Source organism: Solea solea, chromosome 17 (genome assembly GCF_958295425.1).
Source record: "Solea solea chromosome 17, fSolSol10.1, whole genome shotgun sequence".
Lineage (NCBI taxonomy): Eukaryota > Metazoa > Chordata > Actinopteri > Pleuronectiformes > Soleidae > Solea > Solea solea.
In genome coordinates this window covers 6,189,473-6,211,138 of record NC_081150.1, presented here as the reverse complement: position 1 = coordinate 6,211,138, position 21,666 = coordinate 6,189,473, and the positions used below count along the sequence as shown (strand labels likewise).

Here is a 21,666-nt window from a genome sequence, read left to right as displayed (position 1 = left end):
CATTGTTGTTAAGTAAACAATGTGGACACCAAGCAATCTTTTTTGTAATTTAATATTGGATGTAACGCATCTAATCATGTGATCATTACAACCGAATGTCTTATTTATCGCTAGCAAATAGAGTATATTTATCACCTGTGTCTGCTGTGTTTAAAGGAGGTTGCAGCCATGTTTTCATTATGATATTAAGTTGTTGGCCGCATGTAGTCGATTGGGGGACCACATGAGGGCAGCGGTCCTCCAGTTTGACATCTCTGATGTAAACGTTGATAATCAATATGACAATTGTGAGTATATAAACCCAGTAGGAGCAGTTTATGGTGGGATGCATTTATTATTATTGTTTAATGACGTGTGCTGTACCTGTAATTTTTTTTCACAAGTTAACTTGTTTCTCTGTTTGCTAAAGTTGTGAAGATTTATTAACATATTAAGTTTATTTCTGCCTTGTTAAAATAGTGTAATGCACACATCAGAACAGAGTTGTTTTTGTTGTCGTTTCACAAATAAAGCAAGTTGGTGTTTATTATGGATTTTTCAGCTGTTAGACTCTGGAACTCCTTCTCTTATCAGAAAATCAAAGACTCACAGTGTGTTAAACCTGGAACTTCATGCGTAGGGAAAAAAAATGAAACAAATACACTGCATTTAGCTTCTCTTTAGTCCCTTTATTTTCTCAACATGATCTTTAATTGCATCAACATGATCAACATGGCAAACATAGTTAATCTCTAAATAATATCAGTATCCATATTTCAAACCCAAAGTCATCATAAATGGTTATAAAGACCTGATAGTTAATGTTTTCTAACTATTTCAAGTACGTTATTTAAATATAGTATGGATAGATTGAATTTCTCTTTCGACAATTAGAGGGGTAAAAAATGATCAGACAACACTTTTCTTTCCAAAAACAAGACAGTTATCAGAAAATGAACCTTTTCCATAAAATACTTTCAATTTATGAATTTGTAAAAAGGAATTAGTCACAGTGATGTCTGTCATTTTTGGGCACAGGTTTTAGTTGATGCATCTAACAGCAGAATTAAAATATGCTGAAAAACAAAAGCAGAATAATTGACCGGGTGATCTGGATTCTACTAGACTGTCTGCGATTATGTTGATCCAAAAGCTTTTTGGCAAGAGGCACCTAACATTTTCAATGTGTCAAATAGCAACTACGAATAAGAAGTGCAAATAATACATGACCTAAAACACGTTCTACCACCGCCTCTTTCATACTGTTTCATTTCTGTCCTGTAGTGCAAATCAGAGGAGCAGTTCTTGCAAGTCAGGCTGAAATAGTCGACTTAACCAAACAACAACGAAAACCCTTAAAATCCTAACGACAGAATACTGACCAATAGCAACTGCACTTCACATGTTCACCAACAAATGACCATGGATATGACAGTCAACACATGAGGATGAGCTTAGCACACGGTCATCTTCACAGAAAAATGGACTGACACACACATGATTTCACACTTTGGAGAGCTGTTCTCCATTTTAAGGTAAAAGGCAAATGGTAACGGACTAGTAAAGAGCATGGCAGAGGAGTGACTGGCTCATGGATACATATGAGGAGTAGCCTTAACTGTAACATCTAATTCCAAGAAAAAGTGAGGTGAGTTTTAAATACTTAAGCTTGATCACAGGTTAATTCAGTGCTCGAGTGGAGGAACTGACTGATACCTTAGGTAGAATTTCAACTCTTTTCTTCTCAGTTGAATTTTTTTCCACACGTTTCCTACACACAAATGAATGCAACACCATGAATGCCTTCGAGAAAGATTGTCTAAAGTGTGCGCACCTTTAAAAAGAATTATTGCATCCTACCCTTTTTATGAAATGTCCTCACAGCTACTTCACATTAAACCCTTTATCCCCGTCACAGTTTTAGCCACCAAAGGATCAGAATCACATGTTCTACGTCCACTCTTTGCTTTAAATCTTTTGCATTGTGAGCAACGATGAAAATGATGAGATGAAATCAGGTGAAATTCACAATCAAAGCAAAGCCACTAGAAGCCCATGTAACAGGTTTAATATCTTGATCAAGCCTGATCCAGAAGCAAACCCTGCACATTTCCTTCACACTTAAAGGCAAAACTCTGTACATGGAGACAAGCTCAGAACAGAGCAGCACAGTGACAAACAGCGGTGTGAAGGAGGCATTTCAGGGATGCTTCTGGACAGAGCGGGCTACCTTGGGGAGCATTACCTCCTCTTCTTTTATGTGGGCTATCCTTCCTGTCTCCAGCTACAGGTGCAAGTCCTCTTGCAGTAAAGGCTGCGACATCTCCCTGCGTCTGTGCTTTAGTGAGGGCAGCTGTTTGAGCGTCACTTCTCGGACGTAGACAACCAAAAAGCCCAGCACCATCACCACGCTCAGGAAAGAGCCCACGACGGGGGCGTAGGAGTACTCATCGACCCTGGGAGGCGCGCTGGGAGCAGGTGGAGCCGAGTCCGGGGACAGCAGGTCCTGAACGTTTGCAAGGGAGCCGTTGTTCGGCAGAGGCCGGATAGACAGGATGTGGCACATGAGAGGGTAAAGATCGACTGAGCGCATGGTGGTTTTCACATAATCCTGGCGAAAGGCTGGTCCACGGGCCACAAACACAGGCTGCATGCTGCGCAGGGTGTTGTCATAGCCGTGGTTTCCCACTGGAGACAAAAAAGAGACAAGAAACACATTTGCATGAGGAGGTGCGACGCTTTAGTGTTGATTATACTTCTTGAATCTTGAGATTCCACATCGCGTGGATTCCCACGCAGCACTTTTCGTCCACAGATTTATGGGATCAGATTCAACCGCTCTCGATCAAGATTTACAGCCACCACTGCCTCCACCATCCAGCCAGCCGCTTACTGCTGCATCAATCACAGACACAACACACACGCAGAAACGGAGATTAAATCAAGAGACACAAGCATAAAGTCCCGACGGAAGCTTGGACTGTCTAACTGTTGCTCCCGACATTTATCAGCACTATTACCTCGCTGAAAGGCTTCTCTGTGAGTCAAATCAATACAGTTAATCAGTGATGGCAGCAACCACCCAATCAGATACAGTGACTCTGGTGGAGTCTCTGACCAGTAGTAACATGATGGAGGAAATGCTTTAAAGATTTTTACATTGTGTTTGTATTAATATGGATGCAAGTGTTTCTGGGTATTCTACCAATCTATGGACTGTGTAATGAAAATAACTGGCATTACACAAACTAACACAGTGAATACTAGTAAATAAACATGGTTGCGAACAACGCAGGGTTTCAAATATTCAAAACTGGCATCACGACATTCACAGAGTAGAGGTATCTTGGTGGTTTTACAGTTCGTATCTGGGCGGGTTCATATGTTCCACAGAATCATATAACGCTGAGCTATAGTGGCTTATTCTCATCACATCACTGAGAACTTAGTGTCAGCAGGTTTTTCCTTCCTGCCACCAGGTAATTTTAACCAATCCCCCGCCAGAGAGGAGAGAAGCAGTAAAATTAGCTGCTGTCGTCGGCATTAAAAATTCAACATCTCTGATCCCTACTCCCAAAAGGTGTTTAAAAAAAAGAAAAAAAAGAAATCCGTTTGATCTGAAATGGACTGAAAAAAAAACCAAAGCAGCACAAAAATAACATTCAAACAGTCCTACTGTTTCAAAGGGAAAACAAAAATAGCTCATATATCATGAGCTGACTTTAAAAGAGACACTTGTGTTTATACGAACAACTAAAACCCTGTTTAAAGTGTAAATCCACAGAAACCAGAATGTTCACACTGTTTCAAAACGTACACATGAAGGGCCCGCTCCTGTTCTGCATGATGGTCCAGCCCTCCTTGGCCTCTAAGACGATGGGCATGATGCGGACGCTGTGCTGATAGTGGAAGCGCGTGGGGATTTCCTCCTTCTTGTACACCATCATGTTGGGGTTTGCGTCCACCAGCTTGTCGTACACCTCGTTGAGCTTCCCTGGAGGAGAGACGAAGATGCAGATTTTATGAGAAAAACATTTCAGAGAGCTTACAAATGTTCATTTATGACCAAAAAAAAGGGCCATATTGCTGAAATTTGTATACATTGCAAAATAATAGCAAAATGTAAGTAAAATCATTAAATTTGATTAAACATTACAAAAATTATACAGAAAAGGGACTTTTTTAAACATATTCCCAGTAAAACACCAAATGGTACATATAAAGCTTATGATCACATAATAGCCACATTATTCAGTTTTTTAATAAGTGAATTTTAGAATCCTTGTTATACAGGCAGATTTGTGATTTTCCATCATTATTCTCTTGTAATGTTCAGGAAGAAAGCAAGTGCTTTTCTCAAGTGACGCTATATTGATTGTTTGGAAGTGATACTGGACCTTCTTTGGGCAGAATCCCCACCACCGGACTCCTATCCACCAAAGTGTACAGGTCCCTGCTGACATACTCATCCAGTTCTATGATGTTATCAGCGAAAAGCTGCGTCATCCCATGGTCGCTGGTCACTATCAGGTTCACCTTCTCAAACAACCCGGCTTTCTTTAGCTCATTTATGAGGAAGCCGAGCTTCTCGTCGATCCCAGCGATGACTGCATCCATGAGGGAACTCTGAGGGCCCAGGAGGTGGCCGCTTTCATCGGGCTCCTCCCAATACAGGACTCCAAAATCCACCGCGTCCTCTTTAGGTGCAGAGAACCAGTCAATAATCCGCCCCACTCGGGTTTCAAAGGAGACTGAGGAGTTGTAGTGGAGGAACTGGGAGGGTAACATGCCATGGATCTTCACATCAGACCCAGGCCACATTGCAGCCCCACTCCGGCCTCCAGATTTCTGGATGGTCACCCAGAGAGGCACCGCCTCCTCCCACCACCGCGGATCATAAATGCTCTCCGTCTCAATGGAGAAAGAGTGGTTGAGGGTGGGATCGTACATCTCATTGGCCACGATGCCGTGCGTCTCGGCGTACAGGCCTGTCACCAGGGTGTAGTGGTTGGGGAACGTTTTGGTGATGTAAATGTTCTCCACCTGCTCCACCATCACCCCTTCATCCATGAGGAGGCGGAAGTTAGGCGTCGGGACGCGATCGATATAGTCCCAGCGAAAGCCGTCGAAGGACACAAGAAGCAGCTTGGGCTTGTCCTTCACATTGTGGCTTCTGCTCCCATGCTGCTCATTCAAGCTATGAGGGGAAACCAGAGGCGGGAGCAGCAGCAGGGTCCAGAGGAAGACCAGAGGACTGCAGCCTCCTCGCAGCGAGCAGCCCAGCATCGTGTTGTGTGTGTGATGACGCCTAGAAAACACATGCAAAACAAAACTGCTTATGGCAAAGTAATGAACCTCTTAATACACACAAATGTATGTGCACAGACCAGTCCACGTACATGTGTGGCCTTTTATTCTGAGATAAGTCATTCTACATTATTCAACAATGAGCAAAGCAAACATTTTTAAGTAATTAACATTAGACAATCATCAATCATGTGTCTTGTCAACACTTGGCAACAACAGTGTGTATCTAGAAAAAACTAACTTTGGTTAATACACGACTATTTGGATAAACTTTAGTCATTTATCTAACACAACCAGCCTGTTTCCAGTGTTATTACATAATTTAATTTTAGTTAGCTTGTGTCACACTTATAAAAGCTATTTTCTGACCTGAGAAAATATTGGCAGGACGCAGATTTTTTTCCAAATAAGATCATTTACTCTCTCGTCATCCTCCTATTCCTCACATACACTTCACACACTGGTACATTGAAATTAGATTAAAATGGAGCGAGAGATAAGGTGACTATAATTAACATTATTTAATGTGTTATTATTTTTATTGGGTTATTTGTTTAATTTCCTATGCACTCCATTCAAAATTCATCAGATCACATACCCTGGTATATACAGTAGAACAGTATTTGTTAGACTTAGACTTAGACTTCCTTTTATTGTCCTTGCACAGAAAACACAGCAGTGAAAACTGGCAACGAAATTCCGTTGCTTGGCAAGCAGATAAAAACCAACACATAGCATTGAATATGTGCTTTTACTCCAAGCACCACCAGAGGACCACCAGAGGAAGCTTGCGTACCACTGGTGGTACACGTACCACAGTTTGAGAACCATGCTTCTAGGTTTTAATATTAATCAGTTCATCAGGGAATAAACAGCAACAGATTAATAATTCTTGTAATCACCCCTTTGTAGCCAAAATGATGAGCAAGGAGTCATGAAGTGAGTTCAGAGACAGTATCTAGTAACCTTTCTTAAAACACTGTACTTAGAGTCTGCTTTATATAACCATCAGTGCAGACTGGAGAAAGTGATCAGTTTCTACGACTAAAGGCACGAAAGACATGATATAACAAGTCGTGTAGCAGCCAGGAGACACAGCGACAGCACACAGCTTCTCCACACCCACATAATAATGCTCACATTTAAGAGGAAGCAGGCTTTTGTGCTGCAGGTATAAACACGCACACACAATAGCGCTTGTCACACCAGTTGACGCGACATTGAAGCAGCACGAAGAATAAAAAATACGCATGAATCCAAGAAACAGGCAAAACGCTGCACTGCACTGCATGTCAACAAGCTCACCTCGTTATCTGATCCTGCACCGGCTCGCCCCTGCTGCTCTGCACGCACAGATAAACAGTCAGCCAGGCCTGTTCTCTTCCTCCTCTGGGTGTGAGTGTTTGTTTGTTTGTTTATTATTTATTTTAATTTTTTTTTTACCTTTACTGTCTTAGTTGCAGATGTTAAAGCAAAGCAGTCGTCTGGCCGCTGCGTCCTGCAAGTGCATTCTTCAGTTCCTGAAGAGCTGCATCACCATAATACACTGCGATCGACAAGCGCAAAGGTCCCGGTGACGTAATGTAGGGTGAGGAAGAGGAGAGGGAGGGAGGAAGGAGGAGGAGCCAGGAGCAGGAAGAATAAGACATAACGGTGTCATTTCCGCTTTAGTTATTGTTATTATGTTATTAGTAGTAGTAGTAGTAGATCTGCAATATACATATATACAAATACTTTATATATAATATATACCTTTTGTATATGCAATATGTAAGAAAGGATGCTATAAAAGACAATGCAATTCGCACTGCACTATAGGGCAATGTGCGTTTCTAGTTTTTAAATTTTTTATAATCTAATCTAATCTGGTCAATATAATGTTTTATTTGCAAGACCCCCCCCCCCCCGCAACAACTCAGGTTCGGTGTCTCCCTCCTTTCATGCTGATCTTTGAAGGCAAAAAAAGCCCCAAGAATATTTTACAAAATATGTAAATCAGCCTTTAATATGGCACTTTTACATGTGGATGTGCAGTCATGTACACTGGCTCTACTCATAAAAATAAACAATATTAAACAAATAATAACCATAATCATAATAATAATAATGATAATAATAATCATAATAATAATAATAATAATAATAATAATAATAATAATAATAATAATAATAATAACCATAATAATAATAATAATAAGAAGAAGAAGAAAATAGTTGTATTTACAGATGTGATCATTGATTTACATTATTATTGTTTTACAGGACATACCATGAAGCCTGCCTGCAACAGTGACAGTACAACATTTGTCCACTAGGTGTCAGCCAAGTGTTGTTTGCGTGTGTTTACGGCTCACACCAGATCTGAGCTGTGAAATAAATGAAAGCTGGCATCTCAGTAATGTCCCCGCGTGGTCACACTGAGCCTATTTCTGACCCTGTGATCCCTCTCCCTCTGCAGAGACACAGATCAGTTTACTGAAGCTTATTATTGCACACTCTTATCAACCTGAGCTTGATTGATTCAGCGTATTTTCTATTTAGGCAAAATTATTTGTTTGACCTTGACTCATGGTTGTGAAAAAATCCACAATAAGTTGACGCTGAGGTGAGATTGCTTTGTTTTATTTACACTAACACAAACAGAACATTCAAAATATTAAGGGAGAAAAGGGAAATGTATTATAATAAATCTTTTGCACTACAACCGTGCAACTCCACCTGCTGATGGAGATCATGTGGTATGGTTGACACCCCATATATAATCATATCATATATGCTGTTACATTGAGTAGCATCTTCTTAACACATTAATACACACACTCATAATTAGGATTAAAGTGGGCTTGCAGAATTAATTAAACGAAAGCAAATCTCCTGAAACATGAGGCCCCAGTTCAAAGACCTGACTCATTCAGCCGCTCATAATTTGAATTAACCAGGCATTTGGCCAATAAAATGTGAACGCTGTCATTACTTAAACTCCCATATGATCTGGAAAGTGTGTGTGGATTTTTTTTTTGTTAAATAGCATGACATGCTTGAAGCACAATTATATCTGTGATATCAACCAGATATGAGAAGTGCACATTACCATAGAAACACGTCCCTCGACAATATAAATTCAATCCCAACTGAGATGCCGATCCATGAGCGCATGGCACTTTCAACAGCTCCACTCCATCGTTGTCTGTATTCTATCAGGGATTTTAACAGAACAGGAGACTTAATTGAATTAGTCAAGAGACTAAATCACACTCACAAATGGGTGGTGGGGGATTTTTTTGGAGGGCAAATAGTTCACCAGATAGATTTTTGCAGAATGTTTTCCTAGTCTTTTCTGTATCTTTTAAATAATAGGCATAGGGTTAGTCAAACACTATTGAAAATAATATTAGGTGTTAAAGAAATGGCACACCGTCAAATTTGCAGTTTTAAAGTAACAGTGAAGGAGGCAATTTTATGATTCAAGATTTCTAAGATTTTATTTGCCATGAGTAGATATTTACAGCACAAGTACCTTGGAATTCTTGTGCAGGCAGGAAGAAACAGAATATATAATCCAGTTCCTAGGCTGTTATTATTATCATTAGCAGTCGTATAATTGTCATTATTATGATGTAATAAAGTTGATATCGGTATACTTTTTTTTCATCAACAATCTCTGCTGCTGCCTGTACAATACAATGTCATTATTTCTATAGCCCTTTACAACAGGTGACCAAAGTGCTTTACAAAATAAAAGCATTACAGACACTTAGCATTAAAAACAGATGGTAAAAACAAATTTAGTATTAATAGTACAAGTATAAATGACATTGCAGTACTATAAACATGCCTAATACCCTGTCTTAACCTATAACTTGAGACAAGTGTTATCTCTCTCTTCTGTCTTTACCTCACCTCCCTCTTTCATTTTCTCCCTTCCCTTTCTGTCCCCCACCTCTCCTCTGTCCCCCATTTTTCCTTTCACCCCAACCGGTCGAGGCAGATGGCCACACATGTTTGAATCTAATGTATGTTGAGACTTGGAACAATACAAATAAAATGTACCCTGACAAGCATTTAAGTAACTACAGTATATTTTATATTGTACATTGTACAACTGTCTTTATGTTGCACTTGTTTTATCTGCTGTTGTCCTGTGTGTGGTCATGCTGTCCACTCTGCTGAGGATAGTTTGTACCCAGATGGGAGGTCAGATAATCTGTCTTTATTGTAATTGTGTTAAATGTAACTTGTTTAATGTTAGTTTAAAACTAAAGGAGTAACATTTAACATGCTTCCAGGGTGTTTTATCTTGAAAAACAGATATGTCATGCACATATAAGTGTATTATATCTGACAAACAAGAGAAAATGTAGACCACATACAGAGCCGTGATGAGTAAAAATCAATAATGTTTGTTTAAAATTGTTTGAAATGTTTCAGAAATCATTTGGGGCTTATTATTTCTTTTCATTGTTCATTTCTTTTGTGCCTTTCTTTATGTTGTCATGTTGTTGTCATTGTGCTTTAGCTTCCCTTTTAGCTGACAGTGTCAAATTTGTGTGTGGGAACAGTGGAGCATCAAGTTACCTGCTCCTGTGTGTTCCAGGCTATAACTTCAGTTGTTGTTTTTTTCTGTTTGTCTCTCTGTCTTTTGTGAGATTTGTGAGCTTATGAGTGTGTGTGTGTGTGTGTGTATGTGTGTGTGTGTGTGTGTGTGCACGCATGCGACTATCTCTTATATGATATGTTGTTCAAGAATGTTGTGGTTGCTTCTGTTTCTGTGTAGAATAGAACAAATAGGACACACAGTCCTCACTCATCCATTCATCTTCTACCAACATAGGGTGAAAGGCAGGGTACCAGTCCATCACAGGGCCACATATAGAGACAAACAACCATCCAGACAGTGTTATGTTTGAAAAGGTGTGATACATTTGTTAAATAAAACAAACAAACAAACAAAAAAACACTAAATGTTTTTTTGTAGCAAAATGTGTTTGACTGTACAGGTGGGAGTAGTGAATTTTCCTAAAAACAGAGCGGCTGCTGTGTCAGGCTGTGAGTGACTGAGTATCCTTTACAACGTTTATTGTAACAGCACTTATCTAAGACAGCTCAAGTTAATGCAGTTGTTCAATACTATAGAGCACAAACAATGGCATTTACATGAAAGGTGTTCTACTCTATGTTTTAAACCATCCCCTGAACTGGGGAAACTAGATCACAGAGTATTGGGAGAGGAGAGAGGAATACAGTATTGTGAAGAGGAAGAATACAGAGTTAGAATTTAGGATTAATGTATCTCTAAAGTCAGAGTGACAGGATCAGTAACTTGGGCTGAGGGGAAAAGATATTGAGGATTTTGTGACTCTCTGAGGTCAATCAGAGGTCAAAGTTGTTGTTGTGTCATCACAGTAAGCACTGACCTGCAGGACACTGACCAACAACACAAGCTGTCCAGACAAGCTACGTCTTCTCTGGATGTCCACGGAGACACTTGTTGATGTGTGTGTTTGTGGGTGTGGGTGGGGGACACACACACACAATGGACCAATCATGAGGTCAAACAGCCTGTGACCTCAGGGGACAATTAATCAAGTTCTGGTTTTAAAGACATCACAGATCTATTCAACTTTCACTCTTGGGAGAAAGTTCATTAAGTATAAGTGGCTGTCTAAAAGAAAAGCATCAGAGGCACAAAACATAAACAAATCCTTCATCTGAGTGAAAAATGGAGAGGTGGTAGTTAAAGACGCATTTTTAACTCTAACATTTTAACTCTAATTATGAATTATTAAAGGATTTATATCTGCATATGTGTCCTGGAAACCTCTCTTTTGTACTGTCACTGTGAGATCATGGATCTGGTACTCACAGTGGGTGCAGTATGGACTATTAAAATAAAGTGAATCTACATTAACATGTGCTTTAGTTTAGTTTTTTATTTTATGATTAAAAAGTGTTTCCTTTGATGCCACAACATCTCTAGGGGCCTGATGTTAATTTAAAAATGAGGTGTACAAGTTTTAAATTTGAAAATGAAAAGATAGGTGTATTGTAGATTGTAAATGATGTTACATTCAGTTGTGGTTCTTAAAATCATCCAGAAACTATCCAGAAGGTAGTGTTAGTCAAATTGTCTAATGTATTCATTGTATTGTTTATTATTCTGGTGCCTCTGCGTCATTAGTCCAGTTCTTTTTTTTTTTTAAAAAAAGACAATCCCCAAAGACACAAAGCTTTTCTGGAGCTGCTCTCTATGACACCGTCATTGTGTCCGCTTCTCTCTGGTCCTTTGTGTTTTATTTACAACATAGTCGTTCTCTCCCTCTGTGTCGCTCCACTCGTCCTACATTACCCAGATCCACCGAGAGTCGTCTCTGCTTGTATTGGCCTGTCTCCACTTTCCCTCTCAGCCATCGCGCTCTGGTGGGATCTGCGCACAAAGAGCGCGGAGCCAATCACAGGCGGCCTCTGATAAACCTCAGCCAATGACTGATAAAGTATTATTTACATAGAGGCGGGAGGAGCCAATCAGGAGTCAGCACAGTCGAGGATTTCGACTCATCTAACCAATGGCTGGCGGAAGTATAGAGTTTTGGGGAGAGCATATAATCAACATATTATCGAAGGTGCTTAGATATTGATCCTGTATTTCGAGGTAGTTCAAATTCACCTCTCTTGCACGTTTGGGCTCTACCTTATTTTTTTGCTCCCCACCCGCGTTCTGTGGAGAATATTTCACGCGTAAAATGCCGAAGAGAAAGGTGAGTGTGGTCTGTTCCATGCCGCTCACTTCACTGTAGTTTTCACTGCTCTTGCGTTTGAAGAAAATTGCGGTGCGCGATTTTTGAGTGTGTTTGTGTGTGTGTGTGTGTGTGTGTGGCGACGTCGAGGCAGGTGAGATGATGCCAAAGTTTGAGGGCGCGTGTTGTGTTCCACGGCGTCCGCGGTGGTTACAGCGTCGTTGTTTGTGTGTGAGGTGTTCGATCAACAACATTTCCGTCTGTTTTTGTGTCGTGAAACGCCCCCGTGATTATCTCAATGGCCGTGCCTGTGGTCGTTCTCATCTGTCACCGTGTCCACTGTGCGCACTGGTGAAAGTCACGCCGACCCGCCGGATGGTTGGATGGATGAGTGGATGGATGGACGGATGCGTAAAAGCCGTGTGAGATGTGCGTGATGGTCATTCTTGTGCGCGCATTCAGGCATAAATATAGACTCCCCGCAGGTTGTGAATCATGTGAAAACTCAGAGAAAGCACATCCTCTTATTATTTTATTATCCAGTGGAGATGAATTTTAGCCGATCGAACAAAACCAGAGGATGAATAGAAATGAATGAAGAAAGAGGGGATCAGAGGCACAGGCACGACGGTCTCCGGTGCTTTGTATCAGCGCAAACATGGACACGAGCTTTTCTATCACCTAAAAACTGCCATTGTCTGCGCACACTCGCTTTTGAGGACAGAGAATGGGGGCCTCTAGGGGCGGAGGTCGCATGTGGGCATTATTTGGATTGGCAACCTGCGGGCTGGACTGACATTCTCTCTCTTTGTGTGTGTTATCTCTTTAGGACCTTTTTTTTCTGGCATATATATTGACCTTGTCAGGACCAGTTGTCCTCACTGAGACCAAAACCTGGTCCTAATGAGGCAGAACCTCATTTCTCAGGAGCTGATTAAGATTTGAATTGTGGTTAGGGATAAGGCTCTGTGCACCTCACTTACCTGCCTGTGTTCTCGGTTAATTATATATATGTATATGTATATGTGTATATATATGTATATGTATATATATACATATATATATATATATATGTATATGTATATATATATATTAAATGAAAATGAAAACAAATGAAAAATCATCTATCTATCTATCTATCTATCTATATAACAATAGAATATAACAATAACAAGTGATACACAATATTGCTAAACTACCAAATAAATTCAACTAAAAATAAAGTTTAACTGCACTTTGATGCATTCATTGATTTTCCAAGAACAAAATCACCCACTGCTGCTTATGAGCAAATGGGAAAATCAGCCCTTTTACTCAGTCGGGTGATTAATTGATCAAACTCTGCCTGAAAGATTAGAAACTCTATATTATACACAATTGCAAAAGTTCTTTATAGTACAATTAATCCATAGGCCACCTGACAGTATACAAATAAATGATCAGAATGTCACCAGAAGAAAAGACGCTCATTTTGTTTGCTGTACAGTTACTTGCTCATTGATGATTTAATTGCACACACAGGATTTTTTTTAAATTAAAAAAATGATAAGATAAGTGTAAATAAATGTCTTTCTCAATCAGTTAGTCAATGAGACTCTTAAATCTCAGAAAACAGTCTCTGAGATGCAGTTGCTGGTTCATTTTGTGTTGATAATGATAGTCACACATCAGTTATGTCGCCATTAGTAAGTGATATTTCTGTTCGGAAGATAAAACCTTGCTCTAAAAACACAAGCGTCTCCTTTTTTTATCACTTCTGAAACATTTGACCTTTCCCACAGCTGCACTGCTGAGTGATTTGTATTATTTATGATTCCTCCTGCTTCACTGTAGCTCTTCACAGAAATGATAAGATATTATGTGTGCCAGTGAGCCGGACTCGGTTTTAGTTAAGTAGCGTGTATATTTAATTTTTGTGTTTAACAGCAACGCGAGAAAAAAATCATGTACGTTTTACTTCAAACTAATTATTTTTTGTCGCTATTGTTTTCTTATTTTATTTCTTTTTATTAAATTAATGAATTCATTCATTCATTCAACGAACACGTGAATCAAGTTTCCTTTATGACCCATTCTCCACAGTAAAGGTAGGGGTAATATCACTGAGTGTAATGTATATATGTTATTTTTGTCTCATTTTTAACTCCAGTCTCCAGAGGGTTCTGAGGGCAAGGAGTCCTCCAAAGTCACAAAACAAGAGGTAAATGTTGTTTATTTGCAGTGTGTGTGTGTGTGTGTGTAGACGTGTGTTTGTGTGCTGTGGTTTTTTTAACTTACAGTTTGAGTGAGTGAGTGAGTGAGTGAGACTATAGACACATGACATGTTAATGTTTAGCACTCTTGGCGCAGTCACCAAGCACGTCAGCTTGTAAAGGTACAACTGATTTCTCCTTGTCTTTCTGTCTCTCTCTGTCTCTCTCTTCTTTTTGATCATCCCTCGCTCCGGTAGCCCACCAGAAGGTCAGAGAGATTGTCAGCGGTAAGTTTTGCTCTGTCCTCACCTCTGTCACTGTCCTCTCCTTCCTTCCACACAGTCCTGTGGGGCAATAACAGACGTATAACGAAAACACAATGTAGGGATTTTAACAGTGCAGTTCACTAATTCCATAAACATCCTCCCTCCTTGCATCATTGTTGGTATGCATGTCTTTTCTCTGTTGTCTTTGTCCACTCTCTACGTGGTCTTGTTGCGACACCTTGTTGACACCGTGTGTGCAAGGCTGCATGATTAAAATGGTAATATTCTCATATTGCCCATATTGCTTTGGTGTTCTAATCTCGTGTGCCATGTTGACATTTTCCAAACGGAAATTCAAATATATTTCCCCGGCAACCAGGCTCCGATTTGACATACACTACACAGCTGTTAGTCCCACAGCTGTGTACTGTATGTTCCCTACTTTATCGTTTATTGTCCTCTAAATGAGAGTTTAATTTACAAAACTGACATCATGTTCTGTTGAATCAGACCTGAAACTAGCGATTGAGAACATTGACGCCTCAAGAAAATGTAAATCTTATAAATTATAAATCAAGTGAGAATTAAGCTCATTTTACCTCTATACAAGGGGTATAGAGTCGATGTCCTGCGGCCCTACATGTTTAAAATTATAATGAAAACTATATATTGACATATTGACCACCAAAAAACATTCATGTGTGCATGCAGCTCTGCCACACAGACCATGTGTTTTTATCTGTGTTGTTCTTTATATGTTGAACTTACCAGTGTGCAGTATTTGCATGTGTTTGCACAGTATATTTATGTATGATCAATTTGGAGGAGTAGTTTGGCATTTTGGGAAATGCAATTATTCTTTCTACCATGCAGCTAGCAGCCAGTTAGCTTAGTTTAGCATAAGGATTAAGGTGGGGACCTTAGCAACAGGTCACTGTTGGACAGTTTCTAGGTATTTATAAATGAATATATATATATATATATGTGTATATATATATATATATATATATAGACACAGGAATGGTGAAAGACAGAAAGAAATTGAATGTATTCTCCCAAAATGTTAATCTACTTGTTTTACTCTTCACACTTTGAATCCATTCATCTTTGCATGTTCCCTATGTTTTTCATAAGCTACTATCGCGACTGGAGGACACAAATGTAGTCTTTGAAGAGTTACAGTAAATGCAAAGCCCCAATGTTTTTATTGTTTCGTCTATCTATCGTGTCAATGATTTTTAAGAAAAACAGATATTTTGAGAGCAAATCACATTATTTAATTTTGTCACACTAGTTTTAGTGTTAGCTCGTGCCTCAGGGTAACATGGTCCGCACTCAGCATCTTGGAAAAAGCTCTGCAGCCAATTTGCTCGCACTGACTGGCCAGAATTTAAACTCAATGATGTAGTCATTGCACAGTGGTCTGAGGTCAGTTCACTTTTAGATGTGGCAGATATTTAAAACTGCTTCGTCCAGGAATACTGTTTGATTCCACTGCTTAGAAATACTCCATCATTATTAACATTTGCAGTGGGATCCAATAATCTATATGCTCATCCAAATAATCTATTGTAGCTAAAAAAAAATACTGATGGAGCAGAACAAACAGCACGCAAGTAGCCCTACAATTGTAGACAAGAAGTAATGTCTGTCCAAGTGCTTTTCACTTTAATTAAGTGAGTTTACTTTTCTTATAATTTGTAGAAACCTATTCCATCTAAGGCTGAGGTCAAGCCCAAGAAGGCCATCGTCAAGGTAAAGCACTCACTCACACACACACACACACAGACCATAAATTTGCAACCGTCAGAGGCAGACGGCTGCAAATCTCTCACTACTGATTTATATGCATAATAAGCAAGGTGGAGGATGTGTGGAAAACTAAAACTCACTCAGGAGTCCTCATATGCAGATGGACAACAGTGTCTTTTGGACTGAAGGGATTTATTTGCCCTAAAATAATATGATATTTCACTGGTAATTTAAATATTACGGTATTCTGCAACAAGTAGGAGAAAAATATATTTTTATACTTAAATCAAATGGGATTAAATCACATTTGACAGTGCCAGTGTATGGAAAAAAATTGATTTTTTTGGATGTAGGTGAGTGGTGATGACCGCCAACATCCAGTGAATACGCTGTGTATGTTCTTCTGATTGCTTCCACGCAGAAGGTGGCTGAAGAGAAGGGGGCGAAGGCAAAGAAAGGCAGTGCGAAGGGTAAGAAGGAAGATGGCCACACCCAGAATGGAGAGACCAAGAACAATGAGGTACATGGAGGGAAAAACTGAAAACGTCCTCAAAGGGGAAAACAATTCACACTCAGTCAGAGAAGAAGACAATAACAACCTGTCTTCCCTTCTTTTGTCAATGTGTGTATCAACGTGAACACATGTACACACGCACCTATATTCCTTCATTACCCCCTTCATATCTATTTCTTATCACTAATAATCACATCTCACTTCACTTACACTAATGAATACTGACACACACACACACACACACAGATCTATGTGTCTCGTCCGTCTGTCAGTGTGTCGTCCGTCAGAACCACAGCTCCCTCCTTGATGTCAGTGAGAGGGCAGAGTGATACAGTCAGAGTCAAGGGTACGGTGAAGTGTTTCTAATCCATTCTTGGTGTGTGTTGGACACTAACATATATTCAATTTTACAATAATGCAGTTTACCCAGTGTGTTTTGCAGTGCTGTGTGTATTTGCTAGAGAGAGAGAGAGAAGAAGAAGGGAGTATGTCGGGTGTTTTCCTTGCTGTGTGCAGTGAAGTGGGCCAAGGACAACTTTGTACACATGAGCAGGACGGTTTAGTGCTGTTCACAGTATTGTGATGTGGAAGATGATTGGCTCACGTGGGTTCACAGACAACTGGCTCCACCAGTGGCCAGCCAGAGAAAACAGACAGGAGGGGTCCACTCGAGGGAGATCATGCAAACTCACATGCACAATCACAAGATTTTGATTCTCTTCTTGAAAATACTTTGGATTTCCGATGATAACAGAGGAGTTATGGGATTCAGTGAGTGGCTTTTTATAGCAATAATAAGAGCGTGCACTTATTTCCTGTGCAAAACAAATTTGTGAACTTATTTTAGTCTGAAAAACATACATAAAGGATCATTTTAACCAGCAGCTTGAAGCTGCTGTCACTCTTTTTTGACTCATTTACAAACATGTTTTTAGTCATTTGTACTCATGTAGCTTTGGATTGTATTTGCTCAGGTTTTGAGGTATTACATAAAACCTTGAGCATGAATGGAAGTCTTCAGTGCTTTATCCATTGATAAAAAAAACACTCTCAAAAACCTGCATTTATCTGCAGAAACAAGGTTGCAGACAGTAATGATAATCCTAATGTATCGTCCTTCCTTGTACAATACGAGAATCAATACGCCCGGGCAAATACAGAAGGCACTCTAAAGTAAACGGTCCCTTCCTGTCAGTTTCAGTCTCCAGACGTCACTACTTCATGTCTCCTCACGGTGGCGCTGCTCAAATGATCAGTTAGACATATATCGTGATATATAGCTATATGATTGTTTTTGTTTTTCCCCTATGTGTAACTTTTAAATATAAACAAATGCCTGCTACATGCAAGCTATTGTCAAATAAGTTTACCCAAAGCTGATAAAGCCTATTAGCGCCACACGACTCTCTCTGTGTTTCTCAGTATAGCAGTGTTCAGATCTCAGTGCTGGTAAACTGACAGGTCAGAGTATGACTGAAAACACAAACAAAGCATCGTTCAGTGGCTTGACAGGATAAAAAGCTTTTTGGCCATACGCTGCTGCTGTATACACACAAACACTCCCTCGGTCACGTCTGATAGTATTGCTTGACAGAGCCAGTTTTCAGATGAAGGAGACACAACAGAGACCAAACAGAGGTAGAATAATAACATTTGAGGTTGTCAAGATTTACCTTAGCTTAGCATAACGTTTTTATTTAGATCTTGTTTATTTTGGACATAGCCAGGATACTGGTTCCACCCGTCCATCACCAGTATGACTAAGCTAACATGCAAATGTCATAACACGTGTCACTCTGGATTCACATTTGTTTCACATACATTAGAGTAGTATTGACCTTGCGCTCAGCAAGAAAAATTAACAAATGCACCTCTCTGTTCTACTAAATATGCTTCAGAATCTTCAGTGACCAAAGTGCTGATTGTTTCCAGATTACTTAGATCATCTTTAATCCTGTACCTGGTTCACGGCTGATGTAGTTACATGGAGAATTCCGTCTTCAACTGCTGCAGACTTGCCCGATGAGTTTTGGCAAACCAAAGCAGACAACCATACCTTACCTTTACCTTATCTTACTTTCTTCTTTTTTTTAGGTAACTGAGGCAGCAGAGGAGGAGGAGGAGGAGGAGGAGGAGGAGGAGGAGGCGGAGGATGAGAAGGCGTGAAGATATGGACGTGTCCACTGACTCGTCCCTTCTGACTCCATGGCAGCATCTTTTTTTTTACTGACAATTTTTGTACCATGCAGAATTTATTTTAGACTTGTGATAGTAAAGACGGACAACCAGCAGCCCAATCCCCATACAGTTTGTTCATTCTCAGTATGTTTTTCCTCAATTCTCTTCCTCCCACCGTTCTTTATTGCTATACATTACGCCTCTCTAATGAATTGGTTTTATGAGGCGGCTGCAAATGTTTCTCATTTTGCCTAAAGGTGGGCCTAAAACAAGACTGTTATGATCTTTAAACCAGCTCTGCCTATCTGTCGTGAATCTTCTCCACAAACGATGATCATTATTACCGGGCACTCTGGCAAATTAGGGGATGCTTCAGTCCCCCCACCTTTTTTAAGTTGAGGATGTGTTGTAATTTGTCACCACCATATAGTACAATTGCAGCTTTTTCTTTTTTAAGAAAAAAAAACAGAACTCTTAGTTTTAAAAAAATCACCACCACCACATAGCTCCTTTTGTATGTGTGTGTGTACTTGTACATATGTCTTTGTGAGGACCAAAAAAACCACAGGAAGGTTAGTAAACTGTGAAAGTGAAGACAATTTGGCTGGTCCTCACACTCTGTCACACCTTAAAAGGACTGATTAGGGGTTAAGACTTGATTTTAGAGTTAAGGGTTGGGGTCAGGCATTAGTTGTGATTTAAGGTTAGGGTAAGGGGTGAGGGAAGGCATTATGTCTATGAGTGTCCTCACAAAGAATGCTGTACAACAATGTGTGTGTGCACGTGTGAATTTGTCTGTGGGTCAGTGCTTGACTTTGTTCACTTTGCTCCCTCGCGTTACCCCACCCCGAAGGCCTTGTCCTGCAGCAGAGTGATATAGCAATAACGAGTGGTGCTTCTGTTCTAGACAGCTCTATTGGTTTTGGACCCTCTAGTTTCATTCTGTTGGGAAAATATTTTGAAATAAAAGAAAAAGTTGATGTCACCCTGAAGTTTTTTTTCCTTTAGTCCCGTGTGTCTGGTTTGACAGCGATGCCATGTTTTCATTCTAACCACTTGTGCTTGTAAAACCTTGACTCGTGCTGCTTTTTGTAGTTTGTAAAACTCAGGTAGTCTGTGCGAAGCTCTCAGCGTGTGTCCTCTTTGAGTTCCTTTTCAACACGTTCATGTTCAGAAATGGGTTTTTAACCCACACAAAGCCAAAGCTGTGTGTCTTTGTGTGTGTGCGTGAGGTCGACTGGGGCACATTGCTGTGTTAAATACAACTGCTGTGTCAGAACGTGAAAGGTCAGCGGTTGCAAAGAGTGGTGGGACTCAGTGAAAGACAGTCCTTTCTGTCACTCAGTCACACGCCAATGACAACTTCCTCCTTTTAACATGTGGAGATGTGATGCTTGTATAACACAAATACCAAGTCCAATTAAAATCTACTCTCAGGAGACTTAATCAAATGTATAAAAAAAAAATTGAAACCAAGTGAAAAATTCCATACTAGAATGATCTTACCTTATAACTCATCCACTACACCACTGAAGGTAATTGACAGGTACAATATTGACTGTTCAGATCTTTACATGAGCAGACCTGAGGCTAAGAAGAGGATGATGAAAATATCCGTCTCTTTGAGTAATGCTGTTTTGTTCTTGGGGTATTTCAGTGACTCTCTGACCCAGGAAGTAGGAGACACAGTATCTAAACAAATCTCAGCTTCGAGCATTTATCTTTGTGTATGTGCAGGTGGTTTAAAAGATACAGGGCACAGTTTGGCAAAAGGGGTGAAGGTTCAATGCCTATTTAGTGCTAAGACTTTCAAAATAAGAGGTTATCTGGTGGCTGTTAAAAAAACAAATGGGTGGTTAGAATTCCTAATCACCCTCTGGACCATGTGGTCCCCATATAAAAGGTCTGGGAAACAGCTAACACCAGCCGTCTCCAAGTAGTATACATGCATGTTAATGTGTTAATTATCATGAGTAAAAGTTTAGGCAAATATTAAGCAAATGTCTATACATGTTACCAGAAGAGGACCTGTGTAATTGATTACCCTCCTCCATAACCTTTGACACATGGATGCCCCCTGCCCAACTGTGTGTAACTGACAGAGATTGCCTCCTTGTGGCCATGTCAGTCAGCACAATAATAACTATACACTTGACGGTTAAGGTTGAAGGGTAAAATGGAAGAGATTGACCTGGCACTAAAAATTCAGACCTGGCCCTGTTCCACCCAACAGTGTTTAGACTTGAGTCATAAAACCAGTGAAATATGTATTAGAGTTTGCAAGATGGACTGGAGGTTTAGAGGACCATCCATCAAGTGGCAGGCACTTAAAAGGGTAGTCCTAATTTCCCAATAACTGTGGGATTTCTGTGAAGATGATGAACTTCCACAATGAGTTATATACCAATAGGGGCAGCAGAATAGCAATGATCAGAAGAAGAAAGAGAAAAACAAAGAAGATCACTTTATTACTCTCCCAAGGTCCAAAATAATCTCTTATTATAAACAATGAAACCTGAGTTTTTTGCATTTCTGTCATGAAAAGTTGCCCTTTGCTCATCTTTGCTACAGAAAGTGTCAAACTCAGCCCAACTTCATATGAGAGCATCCAGTGTGTGCACAAGTAAGAGAATAAGCAGAGAATGTTATTGTAGCCACTGATCAGATTATCTGGAGGATTCCTGCTCGCCTGATGTTGTATCTTGAAACAAATTCATAAATGCAAAGCATATAACAAGCCTAAC

General features: G+C 39.9%; 2 protein-coding genes across 6 annotated transcripts; one reads left to right on the top strand and one right to left on the bottom strand.

Moving 5' to 3' along the window:
* Positions 1-1,816: 1,816 nt before the first annotated feature.
* enpp5 (ectonucleotide pyrophosphatase/phosphodiesterase 5) lies at positions 1,817-6,882 on the bottom strand. 2 transcript variants are annotated; one of them, XM_058614334.1, is made up of 5 exons: positions 6,730-6,882; positions 6,592-6,629; positions 4,377-5,287; positions 3,797-3,973; positions 1,817-2,667 (listed from the first exon to the last, which is right to left on the bottom strand). In XM_058614334.1, exons 3-5 carry the CDS (start codon positions 5,263-5,265, stop codon positions 2,264-2,266), a joined length of 1,470 nt encoding a protein of 489 aa, XP_058470317.1. In that variant the 5' UTR covers positions 5,266-5,287; positions 6,592-6,629; positions 6,730-6,882; the 3' UTR covers positions 1,817-2,263. The 2 variants fall into 2 exon arrangements, with proteins under 2 accessions (XP_058470317.1, XP_058470318.1); XM_058614335.1 differs by lacking the exon at positions 6,592-6,629.
* Positions 6,883-11,839: 4,957 nt separating this feature from the next.
* hmgn3 (high mobility group nucleosomal binding domain 3) lies at positions 11,840-19,907 on the top strand. 4 transcript variants are annotated; one of them, XM_058614372.1, is made up of 7 exons: positions 11,843-12,041; positions 14,170-14,220; positions 14,470-14,499; positions 16,183-16,233; positions 16,652-16,750; positions 16,991-17,090; positions 17,361-18,824. In XM_058614372.1, exons 1-7 carry the CDS (start codon positions 12,027-12,029, stop codon positions 17,456-17,458), a joined length of 444 nt encoding a protein of 147 aa, XP_058470355.1. In that variant the 5' UTR covers positions 11,843-12,026; the 3' UTR covers positions 17,459-18,824. The 4 variants fall into 4 exon arrangements, with proteins under 4 accessions (XP_058470356.1, XP_058470355.1, XP_058470357.1 ...); XM_058614374.1 differs by lacking the exon at positions 17,361-18,824 and adding an exon at positions 18,839-19,907 and having other exon boundaries at positions 11,845-12,041; XM_058614373.1 differs by lacking the exon at positions 14,470-14,499 and having other exon boundaries at positions 11,840-12,041; positions 17,361-18,828.
* Positions 19,908-21,666: the final 1,759 nt, after the last annotated feature.